The 24,953-nt window shown below is 41.4% G+C and overlaps 1 protein-coding gene across 2 annotated transcripts in view; it reads right to left on the minus strand.

Moving 5' to 3' along the window:
• Positions 1 to 24,953, minus strand: part of EFHC2 (EF-hand domain containing 2) — a 186,538-nt gene that overhangs the window by 144,977 nt on the left and 16,608 nt on the right. For both annotated transcript variants that reach the window (XM_080795161.1, XM_080795162.1), the window contains exon 2: positions 12,502 to 12,690. In XM_080795161.1, coding sequence (XP_080651287.1) covers positions 12,502 to 12,690 — 189 coding nt within the window. The remainder of the gene's footprint in view (positions 1 to 12,501; positions 12,691 to 24,953) is intronic.

The raw sequence follows: 24,953 nt of genomic DNA on the forward strand, positions 1-24,953 counted from the left end.
AGACAGAAACAATTCCACTCCATAATCACATGTGAATACAGGCAGAACATGAACACTCTCCAAACGACAAAAGGCCAAACAACCTCCTCTCCTAGATCATAGCAGTAGGGGCTTCTTCACCTCCAATGACATCTGTAGCCACAATGTGGCCTGCTGTCACTATAAATCAAATTTATTAAGATACACAATCATACAAGTACACTGCTTCCTGACAGCACCCAATTCAGAGCAAGACCCCACTTCCTTAAGCCCTCCCCCAAATTAACTAACACAAACCCAAATCCTATAGTAAGTCTTTTCTAACATCTGCTTACTTAAGACATCCTACAGTTACTCAGGGTATTACAATGAGTAATAAACCAACTTGTCCCATTAAAAACAGAATCAAGAGACAGTATATCAAGATGGCAGAGTAAGAAGATTCCTCCCACAGACACACCAGAATCTACAACTACATGTAGAACAACTATCGCTGTGAACAAACTGAAGACAAGCAGAACAGATCATACACAACAAAAGACAGAGAGAAAAGGCCACATCAAGAAAGATAGGAGGAGGGGTGCCTGGGTGGTTCGATCATTAAGCATCTGCCTTCAGCTCGGGTCATGATCCCGGGGTCCTGGGATCGAGCCCTGTATCAGGCTCCCTGCCTGGCAGGAAGTCTGCTTCTCCCTCTCCTGCTCCCCCTGCTTGTGTTCCCTCTTTCACTGTCTCTCCCTGTCAAATAAATAAATAAAATCTTGGAAGGAAGGAAGGAAGGAAGGGCAGAGATGCAGGTCAGTCAGAACCCACACTGACAGCACAGTTACCCATAAGTGGAAGCATTGTCACAACCACAGAGGCGTGCCCCCAGGAACAAAGAGTCCAAGCCCCTCATTAGGCTCCACTGCCCAGGGGACCTGAACTTGAAAATGTGTCTCCATAATATCTGGCTTCGAAAACCAGTGGGGCTTATGTCCAGGAGAGCCTGGAGGGCAGAAATGAACAGAGACTGCTCTTAAAGGAGCAGGTACAATCTCACTTAAGCATCTGCCTTCAGCTCAGCTCATGATCTTAGGGTCCTGGGATTGAGCCCTGAGTCGGGCTCCCCGCTCAGTGGGGAGTCTGCTTCTCCCTCTCCCTCTGCCCCGTCCCCCAACTTGTGTACTCTGTCACTCTCTCTGCTCTCTCTCTCTTAAATAAGGAAAAACCGTTAAAAAAAAGAAAAAAAGAAGAGCACCAAGATGACTAATGAAGAGCCACTGACTAATTGTAGGGTGTGTCCTGCGGGGCAGGGATCTGTTAGAACATTCCCTGGGAACACAAGCAGTGGAAAACACCATTTTTTGTTGTTGTTGTTGTTACTTCCCTTCTACCTAGCAGGCCAGGCCCTTGTGGGTACTATCTTTTACCTCTCCATCTGCTGTGCTAGCGCCACTCCCTCCACCACATTCCACTGCAGACTCACCCCATTCGACTCGCCTGCCCTGGCCAGGAACCCATTCCAAGCAGCACCCCACCCTGTCACCATCTATGGGTGTACTTAGCCTACACCAAAGTTCCCCCCAACCGGTTCCCATCCCACCACTCCCAGCAGGCACAGTTGGCAGGCTATGGAGCCCCTCCCCAGTGCCTTCACCTCAGGGGGCCAGCCCCACCCACCAGTGCTTCCATAGCTGTCCCAGCTGGGCCTGGTAGCCAGCCCCACACACCAGCAAGTCTCAAACAATCACAACCCAGCCACGACAAGAGGGTACACAAAGCATGCAAATACGCTCAACAGAATCAACAGCAGATTAGAGGACGCAGAAGAATGGCTCAGCAATCTAGAAGACAAAGTAGAAATCATCCCATCAGAGCAGCCCATAAATTAGTTTACATAAGGATAGTTTAAGAGACCTCTGGGACAACACCAAGTGTACTAATAACATTCGCATTCTAGGGGTCCCAGAAGGAGAAAAGAGAAAGAAAGGGACAAAAATCCTATTTGAGGAAATAATGGCTGCCAATTTCCCAAACTGGCAAAGAAAATAGATATCCAAGTCCAGAAAGCACAGACAGTCCTAAACAAAATGAACCCAAAGAGATCCACATCGGGATGCATTGTAATCAAAGTGTGAACAGGTGAAGATAAAGTGAGAATCTTAGAAGCAGCAAGAGGAAACAAACTACACACAAGGGAACCCCATACGAGCATCAACTGACTTTTCAGCAGAATCTTTACCTGGAAGAGGGCAGTAGCATGATATACTCAAATTGGGGAAAGGAAAAACTTAACAATTAAGAATACTTTACCCAGCAAGTTTATCACTCAGAATTGAAGGAGATGAAGAATTTCCTGGACAAGCAAAAGCTAAAGGAGTTCACAACACCAAACAAGCCTTACAAGAGATGTTAAAACGACTTTGAATAGAAAAGAGGGGTGCCTGGATGGTTCAGTCAGTTAAGCATCTCCCTTCAGCTCAGGTCATGATCCCAGGGTCCTGGAATCAAATCCCGCATTGGGCTACTTGCTCGGTGAGGAACCTGCTTCTCCCTCTGCCTCTGCCTGCTGCTCTCTCTGCTTGTGCTCTCTCTCTCACTCTCTGACAAATAAATTAATTTTTAAAATCTTTAAATAGAAAAAGCCATAACTAGAAATAAGAAAATTATGAAAGGAAAAAATCTCACTGGTTAAGGGAAACATATAATAAAAGTCATAGATCAATCAACTACATAGCTAGTATGAAGGTTAAAAGAGAAAAGTAGTAAAATTATCTAAACCTACAATAATTAGTCAAGGGATACACAAAATAATATGATATAAAATATGATATCAGAAATATAAAACATGGGAGCCATAAAAATGTGGTGCTTTTAGAACACGCTTAAACTTATTCACCACCAGCTTAAAATAGATGGCTATATACATAGGATTGTTATATACAAACCACATGGCCACCACAAACCAAATATCTATAATAGATACACAAAAAAATAAAGAGAAAGGAATTCAAACAAAACACTAAGGAAAGTCCCCAAGCCACAAGGGAGGAGAGTAAAAAAAGAAGAAATAGAAGAGAGCTGTAAAAACAAAAACAAAAACAAAATCAACAAAATAGCAGTAAATACATACCTGTCAATAATTACTTAAATTTATTCTGTTCCAATCAGAAGACATAGGGTGGCTAAATGAATAAAAAAAGAATATCCATATATATGTTGCCCACAAAAGAGTCCCTCCAGATCTAAAGACACAGACCAAAAGTGAAGGGATGGAAAAAAGATATTCCGTGCAAATGGAAATGTGAAGCTGGGGTAACAATACTTGTATCAGAGAAAATAAACTTTAAAACAAAGACTAACAGGAAACAGAAGGCAGGAAATAATAAAGATCAGAGCTGAAATAAATGAAATACAGACTAAAAAGAACAACAGAAAGGAATACTGAAACTATGAGCTGATTTACTGAAAAGATAAACAACATTGATTAATCTTCAACCAGACTCAGCAAGAAAAAAAGAAAGAGGACCCAAATAAATAAAACAAATAGAAGAGAAGTATACACAGAAATACAAAGGATCATAGGAGACTACTACAAACAATTTTATGCCAACAAGTGGGAAAACTTAGAAGAAACACATAAATTCCTAAAACATACAATTTTCTAAGACTGAATCAAAAAGAAATAGAAAAACTTGAACAGGCCAATTACTAGTAATCAAATTGAATCAGTAAAAAACAAACAAACAAAAACTCCCAACAAACAGAAGTCCAGGATCACATGGCTTCCCAGGTTAATTCTACCAAACATTTAAAGAAGAGTTAAGGGGCACCTGGTAGCTCAGTCTGTTAAGCATCTGCCTTCAGCTCAGGTCAAGATCCGAGGGTCCAGCATCAGGCTCCCTGCTCAGCAAGAAGTCTGTTTCTCTCTCTCCCTCTCCCTCTGCCCCTACCTCTTGCTCATGTTCTCTCTCTCTCACACACTGTGTCTCAAATAAATGAATTTAAAAAAAAAAATCTTTAAGGAAGAGTAAATACCTATCCTCAAACTATCTCAAAAATGTGAAGAAACATTTCCAAACTCATTCTATCAGGCTAGCATTACCCTAATACCAAAACCAAAGACACACACACACACACACACACACACACACACACACGAAAGAAAAATTACAGGCAATATCCCTGATAAACAAAAAAATGAAAAAATTTCAACAAAATATCAGCAAACAGAATTCAGTAATACATTAAAAGGACCATACACTATGATCAAGTGGAATTTTGCCCAGGAATGCAAGGATGGTTCAGTATCCACAAATCAATCAACATGATACACCATATTAAAGGCCATACATATATGATGAACCCACTACTAACATATCCAATGGTGAAAAGCTGAAAGCTTTTCCTCTAAGATCAGTAGCAACACAAGGATGCTCACTCTTGCCTCTTCTATTCAACATAGTAACAAATCCTAGCTGGAGCAAGTGGGCAAGAAAAAGAAATAAAAGGCATCCAAATTGGATATGAAGAATTTAAACTGCTACCATTTGCAGACAACATTATATTTTACATAGAAAACCCTGGGGATTAAGGAGTACACTCATCATGGGGTGCCTGGGTGGCTTAGTCGGTTAAGTGTCCGACTCTTGATCTTAACTCAGGTCTTCATCTCAGGGTTATGAGTTCAACCCCCACAGCACTGAGCTCCACACTGGGCCTGGAGACTACTTTAAAAAAAAAAAAAAAGGCACACTCATCGTGATGAACACTGAGTAATGTATAGAATTGTTAAATCACTACATTGTACACCTGAAATGAATATAATACTATATGTTAACTATACTGGAATTAAAGTTAAAACTTAATTAAAAAATACTTAGGAATAAATTTAACCTAGGAGGTAAAAGACCCATACCCTGAAAACTATAAGACACGGATGAAAGAAACTGAAGAAGACCCAAATAAATGAAAAGACATACAGGGTCATGAATTGGACGAATAACTATTGTTTAAAAAGTTCATACTACCCAAAGCAACCTATATAGATTCAATGCAATTCCTATCAAAATACTAATGGTACATTTTCCCAAAAACAGAATAGTCCTAAAATATGTATGGAACCACCAAAGACCCTGATTAGCCAAAGCAATCTTGAGAAAGAATAACAGGGGCGCCTGGGTGGCTCAGTGGGTTGAAGCCTCTGTCTTCAGCTCAGGTCATGATCTCAGGGTCCTGGGATCGAGCCTCGCATCGGGCTCTCTGCTCAGCGGGGAGCCTGCTTCCTCCTCTCTCTCTCTGTCTGACTCTCTGCCTACCTGTGATCTCTCTCTGTCAAATAAATAAATAAAATCTTAAAAAAAAAAAAGAAAGAATAACAAAGCTGGATGTATCATGCTCCATGATTTCAAACTATACTACAAAGCTACAGTAATCAGTACACTACTGGCACAAAAATAGACACATAGATCAATGGAAGAGAACAGAATCCAAAAATAAACCCACACGTATATAGTTAATCAATCTTCAACAAAGGAGGCAGGAATATCCAATGGGAAAAAGATAGTCTTTTCAACCAATGGTGCCTGGGAAACTGGTCAGCTACATGCAAAAGAATGAAGCTGGACCAGTTTCTTATACCATATATAAAAATAAACTCAAAGTGCATTAAAGACTTAAATGTAAGACCAGAAACCATAAAACTCCTAGGAGAAAACATAGGCAGTAAGTTCTTTGACATCAGTCTGAGCAGTATTTTTCTGAATGGGTTTCCTCAGACAAAGGCAACAAAAGCAAAAATAAACAAACAGAACCACATAAAACTAAAAAGCTTTTGCGCAGTGAAGAAAACCATCAACAAAACAAAATCCCAAACTACTGAAAGAGAGAAGATACTTACAAATAATATAACTGATAAGGAGTTAATATCCAAAGTACATTTAAAAAAACTCACATAACTCATTATTTTTTAAAAAATCCAACATACAACTGGGCAGAGGACCTAAACAGAATTCTCCAAAAAAGACATATAAATGACCCACAGACAGCGAAAGATCCTCAACTTAACTCATCATCAGGGAGACACAGATCAAAACCACAGCGAGGTATCACACCTGTCAGAACAGCTAGTACCAAAAAGACAAGAAACAAGTGCTGGCGAAGATGTGGAGAAAAGGGAACCCTCGTGCACTGTTGGTAGGAATGCAAAATGGTGCAGCGCTATGAAAAACAGCATAGAGGTATCTCAAAAAATTAAAACTAGAACTACCATATATGATTCAGCAATTCCACTTCCAAATATTAATCTGAAGAATATGAAAACAGGAATTCAAAAAGCTATATGTACCCCTGTGCTCACTGTAGCAATACTCAGAAGAGTCAGGATATGGAAGCAAACTAAGTGTCTACCAATGGGTGAATGGATAAAGAAGATGCCCTGTAGGGGCACCTGGGTGGCTCAGTGGGTTTGGGCCTCTGCCTTCGGCTCAGGTCGTGCTCCTGGGGTCCTGGGATCGAGCCCCGCATCGGGCTCTCTGCTCGGCGGGGAGCCTGCTTCCCTCTCTCTCTCTGCCTGCCTCTCTGCCTACTTGTGATCTCTATCAAATAAATAAATAAAATCTTTTAAAAAAATCCAGCATTTAAAAAAAAAAAAGAAGATGCCCTGTATATACGATGGAATATTATTCATCCATAGAAAAGGAGATCTTGCCATTGGCAACACTATGGATGAGCCTAGGGGGCATTCTGCTAAGTGACATAATTCAGAGAAAGACAAACACTGTATGACTTCATTTTTTTTTTTAAAGATTTTTGTTTATTTATTTAACAGACAGAGATCACAAGTAGGCAGAGAGGCAGGCAGAGAGAGAGGAGGGAAGCAGGCTCCCTGCCAAGCAGAGAGCCCGGTGTGGGGCTCAATCCCAGGACCCTGGGATCATGACCTGAGCTGAAGGCAGAGGCCCAAACCCACTGAGCCACCCAGGTGTCCCATGTATGACTTCATTTCTATGTGGAATCTAAAAAACAGAACAAATGAACAAACAATACAAAACAGAAACAGACTCCTAGATACAAAGAACAACCTGGGGGTTGCCAGAGGGGACAGAGGAGAGGGAGGGGCAAAATAAAGAAAGTGGGTTAAAAGGCACAAACATCCAGTTATAAAATAAATAAGACACGGGGATGCAATGTACAGCATAGTTAATAATATTATAACTCTTGGGACACTGAAAAAATAAAATTAAATGTTAAAAAATAATAATAATATTGTACAACTTTGTATGGTGACAAATAGTAGCTAGATTTATTATGATGATCACTTCCCAATACATATAGTTTATACATATATATATTTTATGTATAATATATATATTACAACATATATGTTGTAAACCCGAAACAAAACATTGTGTTTCAACTACACGCCAACAAAAAATAAATAAAAATTTTAAAACTGTTTTAGGGGCACCTGGGTGGCTCAGTCAGTTAAGCATCTGCCTTCAGCTGAGGTCATGATCCCAGGGTCCTGAGATGGAGCCCTGCATCAGGCTCCCTGCTCACCGGGGAGCCTGCTTCTCCCTCTCTGCCTGCTACCCTCCCTGCTTGTGCTCCCTTTCTCTCTCTCTCTGACAAATAAATTAAAATCTTTAAAAAAAATTTTTAACTCTCTTAAAAAAATCAAGGTGACCCAAGAGATCAAATTATGTTTTAAAAATTTGTTTATATTGCTCAAAGCATAAAGATTCACACAGTACTACATAATCAGCTTACCACAAACCCAATGTCAATGAATGCAAAGTTATTAAAATTCTAATTCTGTGGCCAGTAGTTCTGATTATAATTATTATGTTTACAATAGATGGAAAAAATGAAATAATATTTTTAAATGCATGTGTACCCCATAGGATCAACCTTTATCCTGCCATTTACTATAATAGAGTCATTTGCAAAACAGCAAACAAATTAGGCTAACTAGGAGCCACTGCCAAATGAAAAGAAATGAGAGGGTAATTATAGAGTCAATGGAAATGGTACTTAACATCCAGATAAAAGTCATATAAAAACATTCAGTTATTTGGGTATTTTTAACTAGTCTTTTTATGAAAGCAGCTAATGACAGATCATATACAGTAAGCACAGCAGCAGATCATAAACTAGTAAATGCCAAATTTCAACGAAAAATGTAGGTACCTGGTGTCATCAGAAAGAACCCCAAGGCCGGGAGATCCAAGATCTGGGCTCTGTTCTAGGATGAACAATTGGAATTTGCCTTTAGCCACAGACTAAATGTTATGCTTACTAAGACCAAAGTCTGAAGCACAGACTGCTAGCAGTGAAAGGACTTTTGAGATTAGCCAGCAGAGGCCTTCATCAAGGTCCAGATAACTGAGGCTCAGAGAGGGAAAGTGACTAAAGCCACCGTCACACAGGCCGTTCGTGAGGAGCACCTCCCAACGCACAGCCTCAGGCTCCTGGTCCCTGCCCCACTTCTTACCAACGACTCCTCACTTACAGAGTGAGAACAATCACCCACACCTGCTTCTTCCTCGCTAGCATGCTGGGATGATGGCTCGAATTAACTGGTGTGAGTACGCACCTGCCTGTATTCACGTGAATACAACGAATTCAGGGCGCGGGGGTGGGGGGGCACGGATGCAGTATCATGCAAAACTGGCCATCCTTATAAACCCTCCCAGGGCCAGTTAGGACCGTGTTTCTCAACGGCAGCAGGACTGGTATCTTAGGGAGGACGTTGTCCCCCATCCAGAGTGACCCTCCCCACATGGCAGTACTAGCTGGCCCCTCACTTGTACTCAACAGGGGAAGGCGCCTTCGGACCGGGCATTGCCCTAGGGCAAGGCCATTTAAAGCATCCAGATGAATGCCAACAAGCCATGGGAAAAAACACATCAAAATTCCAAAAATGGTAAATAAAGATGGAATCAGTATTACTGGCTTTTTTTTTCCTTCTGCCTCCGCCTCCTATATGGCCCTGCATGGCAGTTCATGGATCCTGTCTTCATTTAAAATATTGCTAGTTCGGTCATCATGAATGTTGGCATTCGTTTTGATTCTTGACGATAGTTCATTAGAATACTATACCGCTTGATCACTGAGGTTCGGGTGTCCCGTGAGTTCTGCCCCCAAGTTAAGGGCCTCACTTGCCTCCACCTAGTTCCCATCACTGTGACAACCCAAAACACCTGCCCACATTTCCAAAGGCCTCCCTGGGTTCGGAGAACCTCTGAAATGGGGGCTGATTTTTCTCATAGAACAGGAAGTCCAAAGACAGGCAGCCCAGGGCCTCCATGATGCCAAGATGGCTGCAGAATTAGGTCCTTGTTCCAGACAAGAAAACACAGATATGGCGAAGTGCAGGAGAAACATTATCAGCGGAGCCTCTTTTAATTAGGGAAAAAAAAACCCCAGATTTCCCCGGAACCCTACCCAGTAAACCTTCACCCATATACCACTGGCCAGAAGTGAATCCCTTCACCAGCCCCTAGCCGCAAGGAGACTGAGCAGCTGAACACTTTTCGGTTGTGTGGGCACAACTCCAGCCACAATAACACCGGGGTTCCCTCTATAAGAATGAAGGGGGGTAGTGAATAAAAGAGAAACAGCTAGAAATGTCTGCCATGGGGGCCATGCAGCATGGTAAAGTCTGGCTCTTCCTGGAGATTGCTAATCACCTTTTCTCTGCTGGTGATCAGATGGTCTGCCTGGGCAGAGCAATGTTATGGTCACTTCTAGAATTCCGGATAAAACCCAGAATGTCATCTTAGGTTGGGCTCCATAGAAGGAAGGCCTGAAACAGGGATTTAGGTGCATGTGATTTATGGAAGGCACACCCTTTTCTTTCTTTCTTAAGATTTTGTTTGAGAGAGAGAGAGAGAGAGAGCATGAGCGAGCAGGGAAGGAGCAGAGGGCAGAGGAATGAGAATGCGAAGCAGCTCTGCGCTGGGCACAGAGCCCAACATGGGGGTGCTCCCCAGCACCGTGAGACTATGACCTGAGCTGAAACCAAGAGTAGGACGCTCAACCGACTAAGCCACCCAGGTGCCCCCAAGGGCACCTTCTTAGGAGAAACTTTTAAGTAGTGAGGGGAGCACCCAAGGGAAGGGAAATGAGCCAAGCAAGGATGCAATCGCACGTGAGGTTTTGCCTGGGCCTGATGCGCAGGGGGCCATGAGCCGAAATCCACAATACAGAGTTGTCTGGCCTTGAAGCAGCTCAGCTTTTTCACCCTTGATGAATCAGGCAGCCATCTGCCACCTCCTCTCACGGTGATGGGGCCAGTGCAGCCATCCAGGTTTCTCTGGGCAATGCAATGTCCATCGGCCAAGAACACTACTCCGTTGGAGGGTTACGGGTGTGAGCTGTTTGCCAAAGCACGTGCTGCAGCTGGGGGAGCTGGGTGCCCCACCCCTAACGTGGACCTGGGTGGGCACCAGGGCATCTGTGACAAATAGCAGAGTTTGATACACTTTCCAAAGAACTGCCTTTACTTTATCTTGCACTGTTTGAGAATATAACCCTGCATATACCGCTATGATTAAAAGTCATTAGAGAACTGGCAACGAGTTAAAGATGTCTCATTTTTAAGAAAAATGATTAACAGGTGTTGACTTGTTTTGTTGAACCACGAACAGGAAAGCGCTTTATAATTTGCTCTGGGTATTAACCAGGATCCAGGCTGTAGTTCACAATCTCATCAGAGCACGTAAATATTTCATAGTCTTAGTGTCTCATTGAAAGCTCAATGAATATTTAATTGAAGTTGACCAACAAAATAACTGAAAGAATTATGTTGCATTTCGTTAGGCCTAAAATGAGCAAGCTCTTCATTTTCTCAAGTAGTTTGAAGCTAAAATCATTCCAGCTTCATGAAATATTCTACATAATTTTATAAGTAATTAAAGGGCTGCAAAATGGGTTTGAAAGGCACATATTAAATATTGAGAAAAACAGGAAATAAAATGAATTTTCAACTTTCAGTGCAAGAGAATAGTTTAATATATTGTCACCTCCAACATTACTTATTCAGTAGTGGATTAGTTTAAACTATTGTCAATACCCTCTTTTTGACACAAAAAGTAAAAATAGAATCTTTTCTTTGTCCCTTGCAAATTAAATATTCTAGAATGATGATGTGCAAACACCTATAAGATTGATATTAACCATGAATGAGCCAGCCATGTAAACTGGCCCAGAAATTGCTTCTGAACTCCGGGTCCAACATTGGGCCAGGTACTGAAAATAATTTAAAAAAAAAATTTTTTTTTAAAGACAGAGAGAGAGAAATAATGGTCCATGTTCAAAGTAGAGATGGTTTCCCTGGAAAGAAGCTTCCCTGCAGTCTGTTAGATCTCCATAAGTGTCAGAAATGGGCTTCAAAAAAAAATATGCGCTCTAATTGATCAACCCTAAAACAGATGACACAGAATATGTCATTTCTATCAAATTTGGAGACATTTTAATTGGAGCCAAAGTATTGCCAACTAATCCATGCTAAAGCTGCTAAAAACCACCTGGTAAACTTAGGGTATTAAGGTCTGAATTCTTTATCTAGTCCTGAATTATTTGTGTTAAGATTTATTTTAGGGAAAGAGAGAGAGCAAGAGAGATCACACACAAGCTCAAGCTGGGGGGAGGGGGGAGAGGAGAGAAGAAGTGAATCCCAGGCAGACTCCCTGCTCAGCGCAGAGCCTGACACAGGGCTCGATCCCACAACACCAAGATCACAACCTGAGCCGAAACCAAGAGTCGGACACTCACCTGAGCGACCCAGGTGCCCCACAGTCCTGAATTATTTTTTAATTACAGAATTTAAATAATCTAATAACAGGTTCCTTTTTGGAAAACAGAACGTGAGCCGCAATACAAAGTTGTCTCATAAACCCAACACATCCATTGTGCTGTCTTATGGGCAATAATTGGTCATCCTGCAGTTTTCTTCCCTTTGATCTTAGTTCCTTTCTAAGATATTCAAATGGATTACCTTTTTCAATTATCAATACGCCATCATATGTGTGTGTTACGTACACATATACGTTCAGTTCAGGTTCTTGTCTAACAATGGCGCCTCTCTGATTCACTTCCACAATTCATGCCACATCACCCTTTGGTTCTGAGGGATGGGGAACCATAATTAGTATGCAGAAAAGAGAAGACATCTTTCTGTTGCTATTTAATGGCATGTTCCAAATCAAACAACATGATTTCATTAATGGCAACTCACGAACCAACAGCGACACTGACCAGACTCTCAGTGTCTATAGGAGGACAGATTATCCTGTCCAGGGGAAGAGAAGGGAGAAAGGTTGGTAAGCATTAGCCAAGAAAGATAAACATTCAGTGTCCTGCAACCAGTGGGCCTGGTCAGAAAGAGGAGCCGTGGGGTATTTTTCTTCTGCAATGTGTCTTTACAAAAGAACGAGCCTGAACATTTACATGGAGGGCTCGCATTTTCTCCAATACTTACTATATCATACATGTCACATTTTACAATTGCATTTTTCCCAGTGCCATGGGACTTACCTGCTTATCGAAAGCTACCCAGGATGGCGCATCACTTCCAATTCCTTTAGGAAATGCACTATATTTAGGCTTCATCTTTTGCCCAAAAAGCAGTTCTCCACCAATTCCGGGTTTATCTTCACTCACCAGCATGCTCACATTGTTGCAAAAGCCCCAATGTTGAGATTTGTGGAACTTCTCCTTTCCCACCTGCGAACGCAAGCCACAACATAAAATGGCTAAAGTTACGCTTTATGTCTTGCCTTACTTGTTTTTTTAAAAAAGGTAAACACATCCCCCACAGTTTATTTTTCCCATTACAAAATGAACCTTCTAGTGGCAAATAATTATGATCCATCTTCATCCGGATTTTTAAGTTCAATTCACTTTAGCAAATTCAAAACTTTGAAAAGCAATCAAGAATAAACCCGATGCTCCATGCTATTTAAAATGGTTAAAAATAACGACTACTGCAAGTGAACATTTAGAACATTAGCTTGCTAATTGGTCTGTTCTACTTATTTGCCAAGAATGCAAACGGGGAGGGCGTGGGGGGGGATCCTCTACTTCACAGTGAAAAGGTAACAGTTTTCCTACATAAGTCTAAACGTTATTTGCACCGACACAGAAAATAAAATCTTTTCCTCATTAAAATGAATGTAACAGGAAATTCCTCAGAGCTGACATTCTCATCCTCATTTTAAAAACTTGCCTTTCCTTTTCCTCACTCCCCTCCTGTCTTTTCTGGGGATCTGGGCAGAGAGAGAGAAGCCTGGACGACGCTACCAAGGGTTGGCAAAGATATGGGCTGACGTCAGCTCGCGTGCTCTGCCACAGGGAAGTAAAAGGGAGAGTCCCTCTGAGAAGAAATCCAGCAATACCCAGGAAAGTGAGAAGTGCAGATGCCGTCTGGCCTAGCAAGTCCGTTTGCAAATATCCTTTGCCCCTGTGCACAAGGAACTAAATATAAATATAAATGATAAATATATCTATAACAAATGATAAATATAAATGATATATATATAATATATAAATGATATATTTAATATGTCATTTAATATAATGATATTTAATAATATTAATAATGATATAATCATTTAATATAAATGATAAATATATCTATAACAAATGTAAATAAATATTTATTGTACTATATATCATAGATGGTGAACATCCATCTGCAGCCCTGAATAAAAAAATAAATAAAACAGGGGCACCTGGGTGGCTCAGTGGGTTAGAGCCTCTGCCTTCGGCTCAGGTCACGGTCGGGATCGAGCCCCGCATAGGGCTGTCTGCTCTGCGGGGAGCCTGCCTCCCCGCCTCTCTCTCTGCCTGCCTCTCTGCCTACTTGTGATCTCTGTCAAATAAATAAATAGAATCTTTAAAAAATAAATAAATAAAAATAAATAAATAAATAAAACAAGTCCGATTACAACGAAGCCATCTCTTGCTCCTCTCCCTGCCTCGCCTGCGGGTAACCATTTCCCTGAATTGGTCGCTGGAGTTTTAACATTTTTGGTCAGGGCAACTGTCTTTTGCAAAAGCATGACTCAGGGAATTCTGACCAGAGGTCTGAAAAGACCTCATTTCAAGGCAACCTATGAACAGCAGGAAATACTTGCCAATCTTCTATCTGATAAGGGGCTAACATCCAAAATATATAAAGAAATCCTACAACTCAAGAGCACAAACACAAACAATACAATGAGAAAATGAGCAGAGGGTCTGAACAGGTATTTTTCTAAAGACGACACACAAATGGCTCAGCGTCACTCAGCATCAGGGAAATGGGAATCAAAAGCCCAGTGAGATATCACCTCACACCTGTGAGAACAGCTCCCGTTCAAAAAGACAAGACGTGGGGCGCCGGGGTGGCTCAGTGGGTTAAAGCCTCTGCCTTCGGCTCAGGTCATGATCTCGGGGTCCTGGGATTGAGCCTCGCATTGGGCTCTCTGCTCAGCAGGGGGCCTGCTTCCCCCTCTCTCTCTGCTTGCCTCTCTGTCTACTTGTGATCTCTCTCTGTCAAATAAATAAATAAAATCTTGGCACCCTCATGCCCTGTTGGTGGGAGTGGGAATTGGTGCAGCCACTGGAGAAGACAGTGTGGAGAGTCCTGAAAAATATTACAAACAGAACTACCTACCACACAATCCAGCAAGTCCTCTGGGTATTTATCCATAAAAATATCACTCAAAAAATTATATACACCTATGTGTTCGCTGCAGCATTATTTACAATAGCTTCTAAAACATGATAAAAACGTAAGTGTCCACCAATGAATCAATGGATAAAGAAAAGACAAGATACACACACACACACAATTATTCAGCCATAAAGAAATGAATGAGACCTTGCCATTTGTGACAACATGGATGGACCTTGAAGGCATTATGCTAAGTGAAATGAGACAGAGAAAGATAAATATCATCTGATCTCATTTATATGTAGACTCTTAAAAACAAAAACAAAAAACAAACAAACGAAAAAACACCACAGGCTCACAGATACTGAGAACAGATTGGTGGTTGTCACAGGTGGGGGTGGGAGGGAGAATGGGTGAGGGGGTCAAAAGGAATAATTATCTAGTTATAAAATAAGTCCTAGGATGTAATGTATAACATGGTTACTGTAATTCATATCGTACTGTATTATTTGAAAGTCTCTAAGAGAGTAAATCTTAAAAGTTCTCATCAAGCACTGGGCGTTGTATGTAACTGATGAATTATTGCACACTACATCTGAAACTAATGTACTATATGTTGGCTCATTGAATCTAAATTTAAAAAAGGTCTCATCACAAGAAAAAAAATTTCTATCTATGTGTGGTGACAGACGCTAACTAGACTTAATCATTTTGCAATATATACAACTACAGAATCATTTGTATACCCCAAACTAATATAATGTGTCAATTACACCTCAATCACAATAAAAAATAAAATACTCAATGTTAGAAAGAAAGAAGAGAAAAAGAAAAGACCCAGTTTCCTCTTGTAAATGAAGGCAGCCTGGAATAATCAGGAAGGGCCTGAGCAGACCCACGCATGGGAGACAAGGCCACAACAGCTGCCCTGGGCAGATGAACAACCCAGCTCAAAGGCTATGACGGGGAGGCCAGAGGCGGTGGTTAAGATGGTGAGCCGCAGCCTGGCTCTGTCCCTTGGGGAATCCATTCTCATGACCGCTACCAAGCTCTGACTCCCCCTCCCCTACAACCCTGCCACTCATTCACGTTCCGGTTACCACAAGCCAATCCCAAATCACCAAAGCAAAGCAAAAATTGGGTTGGTTAAAACGAATGCTGGAGTAACACAGCATTGTTCAACACTGTTCCCTCTTTTATTTTTTTTAAGCTTTTATTTATTTGAGAAAGAGAATGAGAGAGGGAGGGAGAACTTGAGGGGGGGGAGGGTCAAAGAGAGAAGCAGACTCCCCACTAAGCAGTGACCCCCACCTCCACCCACCCCGGACTCAATCCTCGGGCTCCAGGATGACAACCTGAGCTGAAGGCAGTGCTTAACCAACTGAGCCACCCAGACACCCAACACCGTTCCCTCTTTTAAAGCAAGTAATCTCAGGAGGCTCCGAGGAGTTCCTGTGGCTGCTCCATGCACATACCCACCGCCCCTTCAGCTCTTATGCCATTCTGCCTCGCATTGTGTATTACAACGGTTTGTGCACTCACTCTTTGAAAAAATAAATAAATAAAAATAAACAAAATAAAGCAAGTCCTTTCAGGCAATCGCAAACTCACCTCAGGTCAAACCAACACATGTTTCTTAAGCATCTACTATATTCCAAGCTGTATGCCAGATTTACTAGTTAAAATAAGCATAAGGCTCAGCCTCCACCCTGAAGAAGAAACCCACAGTCTTGCTGATGAGATACTATTCAGACCTAAGAAACAACTAGAAAACTAGAAAACAGTACAGGTACCATTTCTGACCACTCACTGTGAGCTAGACTCCAAAGGGCTTTCTGTACATTATCTCATTTCACCATCACCAAACTATCTGATAGGTTTTATTATCGCCATTTTTACCAATGAAGAAACCAAAGTAGAGGGAAGTAGACTAGCACACCCACAGGGACGCTGGAACTAGTGAAGCCTGCCTCTGAACTTAAGTTCATGTGACCTTAAGCTCTTGTCAGCCAGGCTGGAGGAGCAGTGGTGAGGTCCTATGGGTAAATGGATCCTGTCCTGGGCAGGGAGGAACGGGATGAATCGGACAGCAGAGGACAGGTAAGGATGTTCGGGACAAGGTTACGCGTAATGCACGGCAGCTGAGCTGACAGCACCCAGCAGGAGGGGCAAGAGAGTAGTGAGTCTAATAAAAAAGGACAAGTTCAAGTTTGGAAAAAGGGTAAGACAGTAGAATACATAAGGAGGTCTATACTATGGAAAGCCTCACATTTAACTACTGTATACATCTGAAATAAAACTAAAATAAAATAATCAAGAATCTCACCCCTGGATATGTAACTCAGAGAAATTCTCACAGTAGTCAATAAGCAGTTAAATATGAGAATGTGTCATGGTATTTTGGGGAAGTGGGACGTAATCTAGAGATCTGTGTTGATGAAATCAATAAGAAAATATGGTTTAATGGTGGATATTAATTTCACCTCACTGCTTGAAGCAATAAACCAAGCACTAAACCAGATGCATTAGCTCAGGGTGTCACAACAAAATATCATATACTAGGTGGTTGAAACAACAGAAACTGGCTTCTCGCTGTGTCCTCACAGGGCACTGAAACAGAGAGCAAGCTCTCTGGTGTCTCTTCTTAAAAGGGCACTAATCTCATCATGGGGGCCCCACCCTCATGACCTCCTCTACACCTTATTACCTCCCAAGGCTCCATCTCCAAATACCTTCACACTGGGGGTTGAGGCTTCAACACAGGAATCTGGGGAGGGCACATTTCAGTCCATAGCACCAAATGTACATACAGCCACACAGATCCTTCAAACATTGTTGGTTGGAAAAAAAATGATTATCTATAATACATAATTACATTTCTATTTCTAAATACACACACACACACACACACATAGTGTTACATATTTTGCAAGGACACATACAGGTTCCAGAACGTGCATCAGAGATATTTATATGGAAGCCTATATAAAGTGACGAAAGAATGAGATTAAGGATAAGGACCAACATGGAATAAAAATACCTAAAACCAGAGATGGACCTTGCACAGGTCAATGATATAATGTCAGAATAGACGAATATAATGAATTCACCTCTTTGTGCCAGACATTAAAAAACAAACAAACAGGGATGCCTGGGTGGCTCAGTTGGTTGGGCGACCGCCTTTGGCTCGGGTCATGGTCCTGGAATCCCGGGATAGAGTCCCACATCGGGCTCCCTGCTTGACAGGGAGTCTGCTTTTCCCATTGACTTCTCTCCTCTCATGCTCTCTTTCTCGCTCTCAAATAATAGATAAATAAAATCTTTAAAAAACAAACAAACAAAGGTGGGTTGGAAAGAAATGTGAGAGGCAGGCAGACTTAGCGAGCTGTTAGTGCATGAGCAGGCACAAGATGAGAAAACAGCACAAGGGAGGCACAGTGAGAATGGGAAGGAAGGGACATTCTAGATATAGAACAGGGGGCCTCAAACTGTCTTTGAAGAAGGGCAAGTTGATGGTTTTCCTAAAATCGCTTCCGACTAATAACTTTCCAATATACAATAAAATTAATTATAAGAAATTGAAATAAATACAAAGACATACAAAGACTTACAAGCCCACCGATCACACCCTTGGATATCATAGCAATGTCAAATTGCCATATAAACTTCTAAAGACTCCCAGTGTCACACATGCATGCCACAATTTGAGTGGCACTGCCATAGCCATCATCAGGTGAAGAAACCAACATCTGATTGGATGTGTTATAGAAGGAAGAGTGAGGGAAGGTGATTTGAAAGTTTCACGCCAGCCTCACTTCCACTTTGGAAGGGTTGGGGAGCAGAAGATGAGAGAGGAAAAGCACTAAAAAGAATGAACGAAGGGAACCTGGCTGGCTCAGTCACTTAAGCATCTGCCTTTGGATCAGGTCACGATCCCGTTGTCCCAGGATCAAGTCCCACGACATGCTCCCTGCTCAGCAAAGAGTCTACTTCTGCCTCTGATCCTCCCTCACATGCTCGCTCTCAAATAAATAAAGGTTTTTAAACATTAAAAAATAAATATATAAAAAGGATGAAGGACTTCCATCAGCTGACCCCTTAGCCTACCTATTGACACAGCTCCTGGGCTCAGTTTCTCATTTCTGAAATTTCTGGTGGAGACCAAAACAGGAGATTAAACCTGAAGCACTTTCAGAGAGTCTAGTCCTTCCTTTCCACCACAACAGCAGCAAAGAGAAGAGGGAGAGGGTAGAGGAGGAGTACCAGCTCCCTACCCCCAGACATGTACACATACACAGCTGCTATGAACTCTTGTTAGCACGTTTTTGTCCAACTAGTGACAGTGACTAAGAATACCAAAAAACAGAGCCTTATATCTTAGATATATTTTTTAAATTTGAGACAGAGAGAGTGGTAGGGGCTAGGAGCAGAGGGAGAGGGAGAAACTTAAGCAGACTCCATGCTGAGTGCAGAGCACGAGGCAGGGCTCAATCTCACAACACTGAGATCACAACCCGAGCTGAAACCAAGAGTCCACTCCTAACCGACTGCACCACCCAGGCACCCCCAGAGCCTTTTGTTTTATTTTTAAAGATTTTATTTATTTATCAGACAGAGAGAGAATGCACAAGCAGGGGAGCAGCAGGCAGAGGAGAATCAGGCTCCCCACTGAACAAGGAGCCTGATGTGGGGCTCGATCCCAAGACCCTGGGATCATGACCACAGCCAAAGGCAGAGGCTTTTTACCCATTGAGCCACCCAGGCGTCCCAGAGCCTTTTATGACATAAGACCCACCAATGCTGTGAACATTGAGAAACTACAATACGTAAATTCAGAAAATAGTTCAATCGAGTTCCTGTTAAATTGATGAGCAACGTCTCCATCCACAGAGTACCAGCTACATACTCGTTAAATAACTTCCAATTCTTTTGCTGAATACAATTAAATCGGCCAGACCTAACTCTTAAAAAGAATACTTTAGTATGAAAGGAACTATTACTAAAATTTTTCCTAAAGTTGTGGCTTGTGGGTTGTAAATTCATACACTCAAACCCAAACACACACTTCCCTAAAGTTTAGTAATGCCGGTTTCTATGGTTATTCTCATCCATATAGCATGCAAAATGCCATTTCTGCATTATCAGAGTGTTAATGGGAATTTTCCGTTCAAAACTGCATATATCAGAAACTAATTGCTCGAGGATTTGTTGGGTATGATGTGAAAGTCCATATGGCACTTGTTTCAAATGTCTGCCCCTCCCAACGCACACATGCACTTGACATTTGCTGATGTGATCTCTTAAGACCACTTTTTAACCTGTCCCTTGCCCTAGTGACTGCGATATGGTACTTAGTCTCAGTCCCAAACTGGGCAAACGTCTTAGTGAATGACAAAGTGAGGAACATACAATCCCCAGAAACCGTGCTCCCTCCGTGCCTCAACTCCCTGGGTCCCACCGTGGCAGCCAGATCCAGACTCCCCCTGATGTTTCACTTCAGATTAATAGCTGATACCACCACCCCCTTCCCTGTTGCTAAAAATTAGAAGAGCAACTTCATCACACACTCAGATTGATTACTGAATAATCAGTGAATTGTCAGGGCCACAACGGAAGCCATAAAGCTAAGCCAAACTGAGAAGCAGCCTCTAGTCATTAGTATCGTGAGTTGTTTATCCATTTCTTTCTCTTTTTTTTAACATCTTAATTTTATTTTATTTTTTTCAGTGTTCCAAGATTCATTGTTTATGCACCATACCCAGTGCTTATCCATTTCTAATCTTTCCTTCAGAGTTCCGGCACATCAGAGTCTCGCTGTTTCTTTCTGGGCTGCCCAGAGAAGCCCAGATGCTTGACAACCACATGACAAAGTCAAGGAAGAGTGAGGTGCTTGGTAAGAAACTGACAGCTCATTAGGACCACCCTAAGCTGGAAGCCTATCTTCGCGGATATGAATATCATTCCTGTGGCCCTAACAGCCAACGTGCCCAGCACCATCTTAAGTACTTTAAAAGCCTTCGATCCTCTTCATTTCGGAGCAAATCTCAGAGAATGCTTTGTCATTATTCCCATTTTGTAGATAAGGATACTAAAGACATGTTGGGGGTGGGGGGATAGGGGGTGCGGGGGCGGTTTAAGTCATTTGCCCAAGGTCACTCGGCTGCTGCAGGTGACTGTTAAGCGCTTCGTCCAGGAGGCAAACTCAAGTGAGCCTTTAAACATGGGACCTTGCGTTGTTTGTGCCTGTTCCCCTTGTTTACATCACCAAGGTTGAATTAACACTTTTAATTTGACAAATACACTAACGCAAATGACCACCAGGACCACCAATAGATGAGCTAAAGGGACCTAAACATTAATAGCAGTTTTCATCACCCCTTCCTCAAAACCAAAACAGGTATTCAAGAGTGCTGTAGAAAGCCCTTCCCAGTTACGAACAATTACCGGAAACCTAAGGACTGAAGATAGCCAGTTCGAATTCCATATTTCCATGTACGTTCTCGACAACTTACTTTTCTGCCTTTGGAGGTTAATGGAAAATAGGATATAGAATTACCTAAAATGATCATTCTCAGATATTCCTGCTTGATCAAGTTTGGGTCTAGTTTGCTTCTACTCCATGAATAGTTTTGGGTGTTTTTTTTTCTCCTCCCTTCGTATCATATTTATTTTAGGAACACATTTTCTCTTTTCTTCTTTTCTGTACTTTTATAGAGCAAAAAAGTCACTCAGTAGATGCAGAACCTCCCAGAGAAAATAACAACGAAATTGCCTCAGGTAGAGTGGGATCTTGGAGTGCATGAAAGAGCATGAAAGCTATCATTACTTATTAATAAAGCTAAATCACTCAAAAACAAAGCCCAAATGTAAAAATAAAAAAGCCAAGTTAAAGTAACCTTCAAACATTTTTTTTTTTCAGCTGATTTTCTTCTCTTTCCAAACCTAAGCTGGGAAATTGTTGTGTTCATGATTCTCAGCCATCAGCTCAATATAATAGTAAGATTGCTTTAGTATATTTAATAATGTATTTAAATCAGTAAAGTGGAAGATAAAGGTCAATAAGATCTAAAGAAATGTGCAGCCCCTTCCTCAAAAAACTGATTTTTTTCCTCTAAATAATTCAGTTCAAAGCACCAATCAATAAAAAGAATTCTAAAGGCTTCCCCAGCAAAGTCAGTTAAAATCACTGGCTGATTATATCTGATCAGTACATCCTACCCAAATTGCTTCTCCCTTGCCTATCTCCATTTAGAAGCCAGAAAAGCCAAAACACTCCACTTATTTCCTCAGCCTCCTTTTCAGAAGTCTGTTCTGGGATTCGGGAAAAGGCTTTTGTCCCCTTGAGCCATGGGACAAGTGCAAGTGACACTGCCCCTAGCTCATCCCTTCTTGCCTTGAGATGCATACATGATGCCTAGAGCTGCAGCAGCCACCTTGGGATCATGGGGAGGATACCAGAAATGGTGGATCAAAGTTGAGCCTTTAAATGTGTGCCAGTAGCCACCGACCTCCAGACTTCTGGCTCAGTGGAAAAAAATAAATCCCTGCTTCTTTAAGCCTCTATTGGTCAGGTATTCCATTATTCACAGTAGAAAGCATCACATACTGATGCATTTAGTTTCTAAAAGCTGTGCTTAACTGCTGTTGGTTTTTTTTTTTTTTAACGGAGTAAGAGGAGTAAGTGATCTAATGGGTAATTTTCTTTATACATTGACAAAAAAAAAATCTCTTCTCAAACTCTGAGCACAACAAATATTAGTAAAATTTATCACCTTCACTGAACTAAGGGATCCAGCTGAGATTAATTCTTGAATTTATGAAGAGTAGCTACTGGTTCCACTGAGAAGACTGAAAGAATGGAAAATATAAAGGCAGCTGTGAGAGATATACACACGGGCAATGTACCTGGAGACGGAAACCAGGAGTTCATGACCTGGCCTGGTAGCTTCTTCAAGGATATTATGGAGGAAAGTCTACCTCAAGGTAAAACAAGGGAGTTGTGCAGGGAATGGAGGTTCATGAATGCATGGGTGCGGGTGCGGGTGTGCACATGCGTCTGCATGCTAGGGGTAGAAGGCTGACTTGAGCACCCAACCCCCAAGTTCAACACTCCTATAATAACACACCAGCTAGCACAGCATCTGATGCAAGCTGAGGGTCAAAGAAGATGGCACCAAAAAACAAAGTGCTTGCAACACAGACTTCCCTCCTTCCCCCAGCAGTCTGGGGGTAATAGCCATGGATTCAAAAACATTGGGTTAGAGCAGAGGGGTGAAATACAAGGGAAAGACACCTTCCAGCAAGACTTGGTGAATTGCTAAAGACTTTCAGGGGCAGAGGCAGATGTGTCCTCTAGCTGTGAGGACAGTGGATGACAGAGGCCCAAGGGTGGGAGGGGGTAGTGATTGTGTAATTGTGCTGAGTGTGTTTTGGGACTAGAATCTGAAAATCTGCATCAGTAGCCCCTGATCCCACAAAAGCAAAGACTGAAGCAAAAATTATAATCCAACACTTGTAACAATAATATTGAAAAGTGGGAAAGGTATAGGGACCTAAACAGAAGTGAGGTTTCCATGCTTCGTTTGAAGTAGTAGAACGCTGATAGCTACAGACCACAATCTATAAAAATCATCCATATATACTGTAAGATCCAGAACAACCACTATGTAACTATACTAAGAGAACCCTTCAACATAGTGATTTGACAATTCTATCTATCATGTAACTGTCACCACAGTGTGGTTACCATACAAGGTTATCACAGTATAATTTTTTAAAGATTTTATTTATTTATTTGACAGAGAGAGAGAGGGTGAGAGAACACAGGCAGGACGAGCAGCAGAGGGAGAGGGAGAAGCAGGCCTTCTACTAAGCAGGGACCGCAACGTGGGGGCTCGATCCCAGGACGCTGGGATCATGATCGGAGCTGAAGGTAGATGCTTAACTGACTGAGCCACCCAGGCATCCCAATTATCACAATATTATTGACTATATTCTCTATGCTCTACTTTTCATCCCTGTGCATTATTTATTTTACAACTGGAAATTTATACCACTTAGTCACTATATTGAACACCAGAAACTAATATAACATTGCATGTCAATTATACTTCCATAATAAAAAAAATTGTTAAGCATATATTCTCCAAAACACTATAAATAAATCAAGATGGAAACCTAACAACAACAACAAAAAAGTTCCAGTATCCCATGGGAAGAATAGAAAAAAGAAACAGAGGAAAGAAACAGAAAACAGAAATAATATATCAGACATAATCATTAACACACCAAAAATCACCTTGTACGTAAATGACCTAAATACATTAATCAAAAGGCAGAGATTTGCAGAGTGAATTTATAAAGCATGAGCAACTACACACTAATCACAGGGAACTCACTTCAAATTCAAGGACAAAAATCAGTTAAAAGTAAAGATATGAAAAAGATACACCAGGAAATACTAATTAAAAAAAAGCAAAAGTGGCTCTATCAGTAACTGATACACTAGACTTCAGAACAAAGAAAATTACTAGAGCAAATAGAGCCTTTATATAATGATAAAAGAATCGATCCACCAGAAAGACACAACAAACTTAAATGTGTATGCACCAAATGACAAAACGTCAAAATATATGAAGCAAAACAAGTAAAGTTAAAGGAGAAATAGACAAATCCACAATTACAGTTGGGGACTTTAACAAACCTCTGGGCAACCAACACATGTAACCAACCAATCCTAATTGACTTATATAGAACCCTCTACCCAACAAGAGCAGAATACATATTCTTTTCAAGTGTGTGTGGAACAATAACCAAGTTAGACCATACTCCAGACCATAAAAGTGACTTTGGCAAATTCAAAAGAATTAAGATCATACTTGTATTTGATGATAATGGCAATGAACTAGAAATAACAGAAGGACAACAGGAAAAATCTCCAAATGTTTGGAAATCAAACAACACACTTTTCAACTGTATATGGATCAAGAAGGAAAGCTCAGAAATTTTGTAAAAAATAGGTAGAATGGAAAGAAAATGAAAATGCAACATATCAAAATATGTGGAATGCACCTAAAACAGTAGGGGGAAATTTGCACTAAATACCTACATTAGAAATAAGGAAAGGAGACACCCAGGTGGTCCAGTCAGTTAAGCGGCCGACTTTTGGTTTCAGCTCAAGTCGTGATCTCAGGGTTGTGGGATCCAGCCCCATGCCAGGCTCCACGCTCAGTGAAGAGTCTGCTTGAGGTTCTCTCTCCCTCTGCCCTTGCCCCCAACACTGCTCTCTCACTCTCTCTCTAGAAAATAAGTAAATCTTAAAAAAAAAAGA

The sequence above is a fragment of the Martes martes genome (assembly GCF_963455335.1).
Source record: "Martes martes genome assembly, chromosome: X".
NCBI classification, from domain to species: Eukaryota; Metazoa; Chordata; class Mammalia; order Carnivora; family Mustelidae; genus Martes; species Martes martes.